At 29.0% G+C, this 11,578-nt stretch overlaps 4 protein-coding genes and 1 long non-coding RNA gene across 8 annotated transcripts in view; 2 read left to right on the forward strand and 3 right to left on the reverse strand.

Moving 5' to 3' along the window:
• The window catches only part of LOC122717145, an 83,516-nt gene extending 83,372 nt beyond the window's left edge, over positions 1 to 144 (reverse strand). The window contains exon 1 of the long non-coding RNA XR_006347156.1: positions 43 to 144. This is a non-coding gene — a long non-coding RNA (uncharacterized LOC122717145). The remainder of the gene's footprint in view (positions 1 to 42) is intronic.
• A 316-nt stretch (positions 145 to 460) lies between these two features.
• On the forward strand, positions 461 to 1,842 carry LOC122716975 (U3 small nucleolar ribonucleoprotein protein IMP4). Its single transcript, XM_043940590.1, has 2 exons — positions 461 to 1,664; positions 1,743 to 1,842. Exon 1 carries the CDS (start codon positions 685 to 687, stop codon positions 1,618 to 1,620), a length of 936 nt encoding a protein of 311 aa, XP_043796525.1. The 5' UTR covers positions 461 to 684; the 3' UTR covers positions 1,621 to 1,664; positions 1,743 to 1,842.
• Positions 1,825 to 4,658, forward strand: LOC122716974 (HMG box-containing protein 4). Of its 3 annotated transcripts, none has more exons than XM_043940588.1 (5): positions 1,825 to 2,091; positions 2,795 to 3,339; positions 3,397 to 3,472; positions 3,560 to 3,745; positions 4,080 to 4,658. In XM_043940588.1, exons 1-5 carry the CDS (start codon positions 1,971 to 1,973, stop codon positions 4,421 to 4,423), a joined length of 1,272 nt encoding a protein of 423 aa, XP_043796523.1. In that variant the 5' UTR covers positions 1,825 to 1,970; the 3' UTR covers positions 4,424 to 4,658. The 3 variants fall into 3 exon arrangements, with proteins under 3 accessions (XP_043796523.1, XP_043796522.1, XP_043796521.1); XM_043940587.1 differs by having other exon boundaries at positions 2,801 to 3,339; positions 4,011 to 4,651; XM_043940586.1 differs by having other exon boundaries at positions 4,011 to 4,650.
• Positions 4,659 to 4,677: 19 nt separating this feature from the next.
• LOC122716972 (glycine dehydrogenase (decarboxylating), mitochondrial) lies at positions 4,678 to 8,907 on the reverse strand. Of its 2 annotated transcripts, XM_043940584.1 has the most exons (11): positions 8,537 to 8,907; positions 8,366 to 8,444; positions 8,035 to 8,084; positions 7,768 to 7,931; positions 7,310 to 7,700; positions 6,721 to 7,241; positions 6,371 to 6,650; positions 5,643 to 6,292; positions 5,104 to 5,567; positions 4,881 to 5,026; positions 4,678 to 4,815 (listed from the first exon to the last, which is right to left on the reverse strand). In XM_043940584.1, exons 4-11 carry the CDS (start codon positions 7,830 to 7,832, stop codon positions 4,705 to 4,707), a joined length of 2,628 nt encoding a protein of 875 aa, XP_043796519.1. In that variant the 5' UTR covers positions 7,833 to 7,931; positions 8,035 to 8,084; positions 8,366 to 8,444; positions 8,537 to 8,907; the 3' UTR covers positions 4,678 to 4,704. The 2 variants fall into 2 exon arrangements, with proteins under 2 accessions (XP_043796519.1, XP_043796518.1); XM_043940583.1 differs by lacking the exon at positions 8,035 to 8,084 and having other exon boundaries at positions 7,768 to 7,903.
• Positions 8,908 to 9,059: 152 nt separating this feature from the next.
• Positions 9,060 to 10,902, reverse strand: LOC122716973 (ruvB-like 1). The gene is made up of 3 exons (XM_043940585.1): positions 10,699 to 10,902; positions 9,836 to 10,511; positions 9,060 to 9,739 (listed from the first exon to the last, which is right to left on the reverse strand). Exons 1-3 carry the CDS (start codon positions 10,837 to 10,839, stop codon positions 9,186 to 9,188), a joined length of 1,371 nt encoding a protein of 456 aa, XP_043796520.1. The 5' UTR covers positions 10,840 to 10,902; the 3' UTR covers positions 9,060 to 9,185.
• Between the last annotated feature and the right edge of the window lie 676 nt (positions 10,903 to 11,578).

Below are 11,578 nucleotides of genomic sequence, written 5' to 3' on the forward strand. Positions count from 1 at the left end.
ATTATGATAATTATTATTTATAACGAAGAAGAAAACACTTACCATTATTGAAATTCATCAATGACGTAAATTCAAACACAAATTCAAGCACAAATTTCATTTTTGCAATTTAACATATTCACACGATCTCTTCTTCTGGATTAAAAATAATAAACTAATTTCGAAATATTACTTGTCAAAGACATATTATTTTAGTTTTATGATTGGTTTGCTATACTTAGTAAAACCAATCACATTACGGATTAAATATTTGTGATTCGCTCGTCCTATCTAGCAAAACCAATCACGTTACGGATTAAATATTTCTGATTCGTTTACCAACGCCAGCAAATCCAATCATGTTACATATTATAGGTTAAGTACGTATGATTGGCTTGTCATCATCAGTAGATCTAATCACGTTTTCAAACTTTATTTGTATGTATATATAAATAAAATTAATTTAATAGAATATTTAATAATTTTTTTTTCTACTTTTTAATTTTAATTTAATAAAATTTTTATGGTACAATGTTATTAAATTTTATTATCGTACAATTTATTCAATTTATTGTGTGCTATAATTATTATTGACATAAACACGTGTATTTCTTATAACCTAATATAAATACTAGAAATATTTATAACCTATAATTTCTCGTTTTTATTATTTAAAAAATTAAAAAATAAAATATATCTTAAAAAATGTTACGAAGACAAGCAAGACTTCGTAGAGAATATCTGTACAGAAAATCAGTTCAAGATAAGTTGAAAAATATCCAAGAAAAGAAGGAGAAACTCAAACGTAGTCTAGAACAAAATATACCAATACATCCAGATCTAAAAAAAGATGCTTTGAATATACAAAAGCAGTTAGCTTGGGAAGATGCTGGACCAGAAATGGCTATTGCTATTGGAACTGAGATGGGTGGAACTTTGGGATCTCATGAAGATGATGAATATAGATGGGCTGGAGTCGAAGATCCAAAAATTGTGATTACTACTTCTCGTGATCCAAGTTCTAGATTAAAAATGTTTGTTAAAGAATTAAGATTGATATTTCCCAATTCTCAAAGAATGAATCGAGGAAATTATGAAATGAAACAATTAATACATGCTTGTAGAGCAAATGATGTTACAGATTTTATAATTGTACATGAACATAGAGGTATTCCTGATTCTATTATTATATGTCATTTACCCTATGGACCAACTGCATATTTTACAATGTCAGATGTTATTATGAGACATGATATTCCCAATATTGGAACAATGTCTGAACAATATCCTCATCTTATATTTCATAATTTTAAAACAAAATTAGGTGAACGTGTTATGAATATTTTAAAATATTTATTCCCAGTACCAAAGGAAGATAGCAAAAGAATAATCGCTTTTGCTAATCATGATGATTATATATCATTTCGTCATCACACATATAAAAAGATTCATGGAAAAGATATTGAATTGTCAGAAGTTGGACCCAGGTTTCAATTGAGATTATATGAAATTAAATTAGGCACCTTAGATGCAGAAGCAGCGGCTGATATAGAATGGGCACTGAGACCTTACATGAATACTAGCCATAAAAGAAGATTTCTTTCTGATGAAGATGGATGGCAACAAGAAGATGATATTTAAAATTTTTATATCTTTCTATCAATTCCAACAAATGTTCTAACAATGTAAATAATAAATTTTTATACAAAATATTTTATTTTTATTTATTCTTTAATAATAATATTATCTCGTAAATTTTGCAGATCCATGAACTGCGAATAAAATATAATATTTTTAAATTTCGCGCGTTGCATTCTAAATGCGTCATCGTTATTGCGCAATGCATTCTGGTATTCTTCGTGGCAGTTGTTTTTAAAAACGTCTTGGAAATAAACCAAATTTGGCTTTTGGACGAGAATTTCTATTGGAAAAAGTGTTAAAACTTTTACAAATGCATTTGCATCGAAAGAACGAAAACTTATTAGCGCGTGATGCACGCCAATGTTCGTAAGCCCGCGAAATCTGAGAAGACGCCGCGGCGCAAGAAGCTCGTAGAGCAACAAAGCAACGCTATGGATATGTTCGTGACACCAAAACGTCAGAAAAATGACGGTGAGATCAGTTTTTATTTCATAGGGAAACACATTTGGTAGATCAGTTGCTTGTTTGCTCGTATCGCTTGCAGTATTCCGCATGATTTGCGCGCGTTCGTAGCAAATTTATCAATTTCCTTGCAATATTTACTCCTTACAATTTGCGTTTTGGTTACTAGCGCTTTTATCCGTAGCGGAGAATCATTAAACTAATGATGTGTACAATTCATTCGTGGTTAGGTATTTTAAATTTAAGAAGTTTCATGAAATAAACAGGTTTTGATGGAAAAACAATTCTATGATTAAAATAAAATATTATTCGAATGAATCATAATTGTTGTAATACTCATAATTTCAAGTAGTTGTAAAACTCGTCATGTTCGTTTCAAAATGTTCTATTTCTATGTATTATAAACATACAGAGACTTCTTTGTATGGATATGTAGTAAAATTTATGTGACACATAATACGCGTCCACGAGATTTAATGATTGATTATTATATTCATTTAAGAGAATTTCAAGATATGTTAGGAATATTATAACTCAATCAACACACAATCAATAAATTATGTTCTGATACCTATGCACACTTTTTACATAAAATTTGCATAAAAACAATGATCTTGACTCCTAAAAAGTTAATAAGAGTGGTAGTTAGACCTTACAAGTATTTTGGTCTCTTTCTCTTTCTTGGCAAGGTGCAGTCCGCTTTATCTTTCAGATCTAGAGGTCACGGGTATCTCCCGAAGTGGCCGTGTGAGAAAGAAATCTTCCAAACTCGTTGACTTTGAATCACCAGATGATTTTACGGATAACAAGTACAAACGCCAAAAAGCACAGCAATTACAAAATCAACAATTGTTGGACAGATATGAGTCCCAACATATATCATCAAATCAATCAATTCAACATGGAACTAGTGGAAGACAAAGGAAAAATTCTAATTCTAATTCTAACTCTGGACAACAAAGAATTAAACAAGAGACATTATCAGATAATGAAGGGCAATCTTCAGCATCAGAATCAGATGATCCCTCTGGGTTCAATGAAGATGACAGATATAGTATGGATTCTGGAAGCGATGATGATGTAGATCCTCTTATGATAGATGATAGAGAAGCAGGGTTTAGAAAACTTGAACCACCTGGCCAAGAAACACCTTCACAAGCAAATAGTTTATATATGCTTGAGAAATGTAAGAAAAAATTAATTATTAAAGATGGCAAAATAATAGGTAGAATGAAGGCACAACGTAAAGACAAAGGGGTATGTACACATGAAAGTTACTAAGGGGATTATTTCACAATTCGATGATGTTTTCAGAAAACGAGATTTACCGCGTACATGTTGTGGGCTAAAGAAATTAGGCAAGAATTACTAGAGCAATGTCCTTATATGGGTATATAAGCTTCACTTGTTTCTCCATATTAAAATCTAGATTAGAAATTCGACGCTAATGTTACTCGTGAAACATTGCTTTTTGTAGATTTTGCAGCAATTTCTAAACGGTTAGGAGAACTATGGGCTACAGTACCAAATCTGGAAAAATATAATTGGCGCAGACGCGCAAAACGCTTGGCAGCAAAACCTCATTCTTTACCTGCGAGTAAAGATGAGCCTGTTTGGAAAATGCCGCCACCTGCTTCGCGAAAAAAATTCATTAATAAAATTGGTGGGTTTGTTGGTTCTCATGTATACATCATTTTTACAAGTATATCTCTAAAAGTTATGTGGTAGTTTATTCATCTTAATTTGCTTCTCGTGCACGCGTATTAGTCAAAAGTCTCTCAGATAATATTGTTTTTATGCCTAAGAATTATATGGTAGATGTCTCATTATCATTTGTTTTATATGCATGCATCTCGTATAGAAATAGGCAAACTGAAAAACACGATGACATTGTAATGTTTTATGTTTCGTCTTTTTTTGTCTTATAGGTAATGGAAAAGATCAAAAACCCGCTACTTCCAAAAAAACTATTCAACTAGGTCTACCCTCCGTTGTAGGAAATGTTCCGGTATCACCGCCATCGAATCGAAGTGGTAAAGATTTGGTTAACGAACCAATGATAGGAACGGGAATGTATAAAGTTGTTGGAACTCAACCTATCGATGTAGCTGCGCATCTAAAACTTCTCGGTGAGAGTTTAACAATCATCGGTGAACGATTGAAGGAACATGATGGCCAAATAGCAGTATCAGGCAGTCTATCAGTTTTACTGGATTCTCTGCTTTGTGCACTGGGTCCTTTAATTTGTTTAACGCAACAGGTACCAGAAACTAATGGAGCTAAACACGAAACACTTTCGCAAATGCTTGATAATATTGCATATCTTATGCCTGGTTTGTAATATATGTACAAATATTCGTAAAATAATTTAGTAATACATAATGTAAATATAAAAATTAAATAGACAAACATAGTCATTAAAATTATAAAATGAATGAATAATAGAAGTTAAGTCATATAGTTTTGTTTGCTAAAGAAAGAGTTTAGAGTCAAATATTTGTTATATTTTGTCTGCTTAAGAAAATATGAAATTTTATATAAATAATATGTTTGTACAAAAAATTATAATAAATATTTAAATAATTCTATAACTAACTGTACAAGATAAACAAGCAAAACTTATTACTGATCTGATAAAATAGGAGGACATGTACAAAATAGATTTTTATCTCCATATGTATCATCTATTCTCCCAACACTTGGCCAAATCTTGTTATTTCCCTTTACAAACGGCTGTAAATAATAAATAACTTATTTATTGTTCTATTTTATTATAAATATTGAATATGAATACTTACAGCTGGAAATGCTGCCAGTTCTCGTGAGTATGGTCTATTCCATGTACTTGAGATTACTTGCTCTTGAGTATGTGGTGCCATTTTCAATGGATTTTTAACAATGTCTAATTTACCATTTTCTATATTATTAATTTCTTCTCGTATATCTAAAAAATAAAACTTATTAATATTTGTTAATAATTTCATAAGTAAAAAAAAAATCTAAGAAATATAATATTCTTACATATTAAAGCATTGCAAAATCTATCCAATTCTTTTTTGTCTTCAGATTCAGTTGGTTCAATCATTAATGTACCTGCCACAGGCCAACTCATTGTCGGAGCGTGAAAACCATAATCCATTAATCTTTTAGCGATATCTACAGCTTCGATATTCGCCGTTTTCTTAAAATCCCGTATATCCAAAATGAATTCATGCGCTACTAATCCTGTCTTTCCTTTGTATAAAGTTTTATAATATTTTTCTAATCTTTTACTCATGTAATTAGCATTTAGGATAGCAACTTGCGTGGCTTTTCTTAATCCTTCTGGACCCATCATTTTAATATAAGCCCAAGAAATTGGTAAAATAGCTGATGATCCGAAAGGAGCAGCTGATACAGCACCAAATTGTTTTATATTGTTATGATTATTACTCAAACAATTAATTACAGGATGAGATGGAAGAAAAGGTGTAAGATGCCGTTTACTGTATCCAAAAAATTATTTTTATTATATTTGCAAATATTAAATTATTAAATCAAAATATTAAATTATTACTTACACTCCAATAGGTCCCATTCCAGGTCCTCCACCGCCGTGAGGTATACAAAATGTTTTGTGCAAGTTAAGATGTGAAACATCGCTACCATAATCACCTGGACGACATAATCCAACTTGAGCATTCATGTTAGCTCCATCTAAATACACTTGACCACCAGCTTTATGAATCATAGTACAAATATCGGCGATAGTCTCTTCAAACACTCCATTTGTTGATGGATATGTTATCATTAAACAAGATAATGTATCTCGATATTTATCTATCATTTCCGCCAAGTGTGAAGTATCTATAGAACCATCTTTCTGTACAAGAATAGACTTCACTTGCATACCAGCCATCTGGGCAGAAGCAGGATTAGTACCATGAGCAGAAATAGGAATCAAGCAGACTTGTCGATGATTATTTTTATTCGATTCGTGATAACGTTGTATAGCTCTTAGACCAGCATATTCGCCTTGAGCTCCACTATTTGGTTGAAAACTTATGTTATCGTAACCCGTTATAGCGCATAGATCTTGTTCCAATTCGGCAAATAATTGATGATATCCTTTAGTTTGTTCAATAGGAACGAATGGATGTATGTCTGTAAATCCACGTAAGCTACAAGGCATCATTTCCGTAGTTGAATTCAGTTTCATTGTACAAGATCCCTGTTGAAATAATTAAATTCAAAAGAATATAGTTATTTCATAAATAGTATACAAAATTCTTTTTCATATGATCTTTACCAATGGTATCATACTATGTACGAGAGATACATCTTTATTTTCTAAAGATTTCATATAACGAACTATTCTTGTTTCGGATTGATGACTATTAAATACAGGATGTTGTAAATATGGCGTACAACGCGCAAAATGAGATTTGTTTAAATTTTTATTAAAATATGCCTTTTCATTACATATTTCTTTAACGGTCATTTCTGTAGAGAATATTTTAAAGATATCATTTATATCTTGTTCCATAGTAGTTTCATCTAGAGATATCCCGATTCCATCTTCGTAATATCTGGAAAAGATAATATCTTTACTTTTTCAATTATTATATATACTAATATATATATATTTCAATTAATTACCTAAAATTTATTTTAAATGAAACCGCATTTTCCTTTATAGTTTTTAAGGATATTGAAGGTGATATTTTTATAGTATCGAAAAAATATTCATTGTTTATTCTATTCCCTGATTTTTCTAAACCTCTTGCCAGGATCAGTGTCAGAAAATGTACTCTGTTTGCAATGTTTTTTATTCCTTCAGGTCCATGATATACAGCATACATTGCTGACATATTTGCCAGTAGTGCTTGTGCGGTACAAATATTGCTAGTAGCTTTATCTCTTCTAATATGCTGTTCTCGTGTTTGAAGAGTTAAACGATATGCATCTTGTCCATTCAAATCTTTCGTAACACCGATCATTCTTCCAGGCATTAAACGAACCAATTTTTTACGACAAGCGAAGAATCCAGCATGAGGTCCTCCGTATCCAAGTGGAACTCCGAAACGTTGACTAGTACCAACGCATATATCAACTTCAAATTTACTTGGAGGTTTAAGTATAGCTAATGCTAATAAATCAGTAGCAACACAAACAAGAGTCTATAATAGAAAATAGTAATCAGTAATTAAATATTTTTTTAAATTTTTTTTTAAGTAAAATTACATACACCATCTGTATGCGCTTTTTTCACAACATCTTCAAATGCGTAAATAGATCCAGTTGTATCAGGATATTGGAAAAGAATTCCAGAAACATCTTTTGCGCTGGTATCAATTTTGAAAATATCTCCAATTTCAAGATCAAGACCTAAAGAAGTGGCACGTGTGGCAATCACGCTAATTGTTTGAGGATGAACTTTATCAGAAACGAACAATTTTTTTCTCTTGTTGCTCCTATGAGTAAGTGCTAAAGCCTCTGCTGCTGCAGTACCTTCATCTAAAAGAGATGCGTTCGCTATTTCCATTCCAGTTAAATCACATATCATTGTTTGGTAATTCAATAGACCTTCAAGTCTGCCTTGTGAAATTTCTGGTTGATATGGTGTATATTGCGTCGTCCTGTAATTTTTATTAATTATTTTAATTATGTCAAAATCATTATGAATTACATTTTAAAGTAATATACCATCCTGGATTTTCAAACATATTTCTCATGATAGTATGAGGCACGCAACAATTATTATATCCCATTCCAATATACGATCGCCATATATCGTTTTTTTTTGAAATTTGTGTAATCCTCTTCAAAAGTTCGTATTCAGCTAAAATACAATTGCTATTTTACACAATCTGCAATCATGATGGGAGAATATATTTGTTATTTTAAGCAAAATTATAATTAATTTACAGCCTTAGAAAATCACGTGAATAAATTTAACTGCACGAGACTGACCTTTGACTCAAGATATAATCTTCTCGGAATAAAAGATCGTCTTATTTATTCTACAATAAAATTAATGAATATTTTAACAGAGAAAGATATCCAGTTTTCTTTTCTTTAACAATTAATTTATAAATGTATTCAATTTTTATTATTAAAACATTTAATGTGTAAAATTATTAATAAAGATACTTTAATTAAATATTTATATTCATATTGTGTTTATTTTAGTATCACAGGGTTATCAGTTTGCACGTGTTTCATATCTAGTCTTGTGTACATACGTTTCTCTTTTAACTACATTTCAATATACTATTTTAAATAAATTATTCATTTTACTTACTAATCGGTTGTTCGATTTTCAATTTTTCTTTATAAAGAATTTTTGCTGGAATAGCCGCTTTTGTTAATTCTTCCAAATTCTTCAAATTAAATTAATTTAATAAATTAATAATTATTTTTAAAAAATTAATATTTTCATTATCAAATAAAATTATTATTATATATATATTACCTTGTATCCTATAGTTTTTAACATTTCCAATTGTTCATATTGTCGGGGACCAATATGTCTAATTTGAAATTCATGTTTTTGCGGAAAAATTTCATTAACTTTTTCTTTTTGTATGTTGTTTAACGTTAGTCCATGTGCGTATCGAAATATATTATATTTATTCAACATTATACATTCTCTTAATTTAAAAATGTACAACATTATAAATTACAAAATATTAAAACTTAATAATTAAATTTCTAATAATAAGTTTAAAAATTATTTACTTAATAAAGAGAGAGTATCTAGAAAACTAAAGTGTTTATTAACATAAACAGAGATTTTATACCCTAGGACATATCATCTTGTGATGTCACAATTCCTGATTACAACTTGATCTTTAGTAACCCTAAGTTGTAAAATATCTTAGACAATATTGGGAAATTAAGTACCTTTGCATGCATCATATATATCATATATTTATTTTTTGTTTTCATAATTAGTTATTTAAACAGATAAGATTAAAAAAAAAATAACGAATACATTTCATACAAAGTTAGTTTATTTTTAAGATTTTAATTTTATAGTACAACTGAATTTCTTATACTTAAGCTATATAAACTTAATTATCAATTGTAACCGAGTAATAATCAAATCGAATAGAACCCATTCATTTCATAAATTTATCTTTATTTTGTGTAAGAATTTTAGCAGAAGACTTTGCATCTAAGAACAATGATGCTACTTCTTCAATATCTTCTTTCTTTATTATTGTTCTTTCGTTAACTTTGGCTGTTAATGCCGCGGGAGTCAAAAGTTGTACTACATATCTAAGCGTCGTTTTTGTACCTACTTCACCAAGAGCTGATAAAGCTTCATCTTCGATTTGCAATCCTTCTGTTGTAGCTCTTAATTTGACGATTTGTTCTATTTCCGATCTAGAATAAGGAAGCGTTCGTATAATTAATAATCTATCTAAAAGATCAAGAGGTATTCCATGAGGTGATATAATATCTTCTGTTCCTCTGATTATGCAGCGACCTCGATTTGTTGCAAAGATAACTATTGGTGCAATTGCGCTTTCCAACGCACGATGAAGATACGTAAATGTTTCTATATCTAACATGTGTACTTCATCTATAAATAAAACTCCTGGTACTAATTCTGCAATCCCTTGATCAATATATTTATTTACTACTTTGTTTATTTCTTTACGCAATTTATCTGTAATGCACAATATAAATATATTTTTAGTTTCAAATTAAAACCTTTATTATCAGTATAATATAAATTTTTTTAACCAATTTTAAATTCTTTTACCTGTAATTTCTGTCTTTTTAGGTTTCATTAATTGACCCATCATAGACATAATATCTTGACCACCTTGTGGTTTAGCATTAGCAACATCTAAATCATGTAATGTTACATCTTGAATGACTTCTTTCTTCTTGTGTACATCACCTTTAGGTAAAGGAACATATTCTTCTGCTTCTAAGTCAAATTCGGTTGCAAAATTATCACTTCTACCCTGTCTTTTTACAGCACCATTATTTGCTTCAATGTAAATTACATCTCCTGTTTCTACCTTTTCCTTTTGCAATGATTCATATATGGAAGGATCTAACTTTAACTGCTTAGTACCTTTAGCAGTTTTTAATCCAATTACTACATGAGACACTGTTTTTCCATATCCACCCATTGGATTTTCTGTTTCAATTGGAGTTAATTCTGTAACTTCTCCTTCAAATACTTCTTTAGTCTCTTTGATTCTAAGTCCAATAGCTCTTCTAAAATTTTCCATCAAAACTTCTGTCTTTTTTATTTCAGAACTATAAACTTCTGAGCCTACCATAGGACAAAATGGTACTTTATTGCCTAATTCTTGAGCAATAGCTAATGCAATTGCAGTTTTTCCGGTACCAGGTGGACCAGCTAATAACACAGCTCTACCAGCCATTTTCTTTGATTTTATCATATCAACAACTATCCCAGCTGCCTAAAATATATGTAATAAAAAGAAATCTAATTTTTTTTTTAATTTCAATAAAAATCTTCAGAAAAAAATTTAAAAAAATAATGACTAATATTGATAACTAAAGACATATCTCTCTTAGATAAATATTAGATATAATTATAATTTACTAATATAATTCTAAATAAATAAATTTTAAATAAATTCTAACCTCACGAGCCATTTCTTGACCAACAAGACCGGCTGCAGCTTGTATTGCTGCACCATTTTCATCAAGACCTAGGCCTTTTATATGTGTATGAGCTGATATTCTTTGAGTCTTTGCAGTACTTTTTACTTCTTCGATTTTCATTCTTTTTTCAGTATACAGAAAAATCTTACTTCTAAATAACACGTTGTATAAATATTTGTTTGATTGATATAACTTCTATTCCTTCCATATTGAATTGTTATGGCAACTTAGTATTCATAGCATTTCCCGCGAAAATTAAATTTTTTCTTAATCTTGATCGAATGAATAAATAAAATAATAATGAAATATTGAATCAATTAATAACTTATAAATGAATGAAAAAATATATCATGAAATATAAAAAATAGGATTTGATTAAAATATTAATTTTGAAAAAATTTATTATTACCGTTTTGATTATAGTAATAATAAAATATTATAATAATATTTTTACATAAATAAATATCTGAAATTATTATTTTAATGAATATGATTTTTTTTTATTTAACAAACTTTAATCTAAATTAATTTTCTAAATTAATTTTATTTTTTTTAAATTAATTAAAATAAAAATTAAACTTTTATTTTGCAATTTAGTGAATTTAGTGAATTTTTTTTAAATTTAAGATTAAATTTTTAAAGATTAATTTTATTAATTAAATTTTAAAGATTAATTTAATTAAATTTTTATTAATTTTTATTATCAAATTCAAACTTAAGTTTTTAGATTTTTAGAAATTAATATTAAATCTAATTTTATTTAACATTATGTCTTCTTTTTTTAATATATAATTATAATCTATAATCAATTTTCAAAAATTGTCTAATTCATAAATTGAAACATCGCCCAGTTGTAAAT

Source organism: Apis laboriosa, unplaced genomic scaffold (genome assembly GCF_014066325.1).
Source record: "Apis laboriosa isolate Shangri-la unplaced genomic scaffold, ASM1406632v1 scaffold4_cov146, whole genome shotgun sequence".
In the NCBI taxonomy this organism is placed as follows: domain Eukaryota; kingdom Metazoa; phylum Arthropoda; class Insecta; order Hymenoptera; family Apidae; genus Apis; species Apis laboriosa.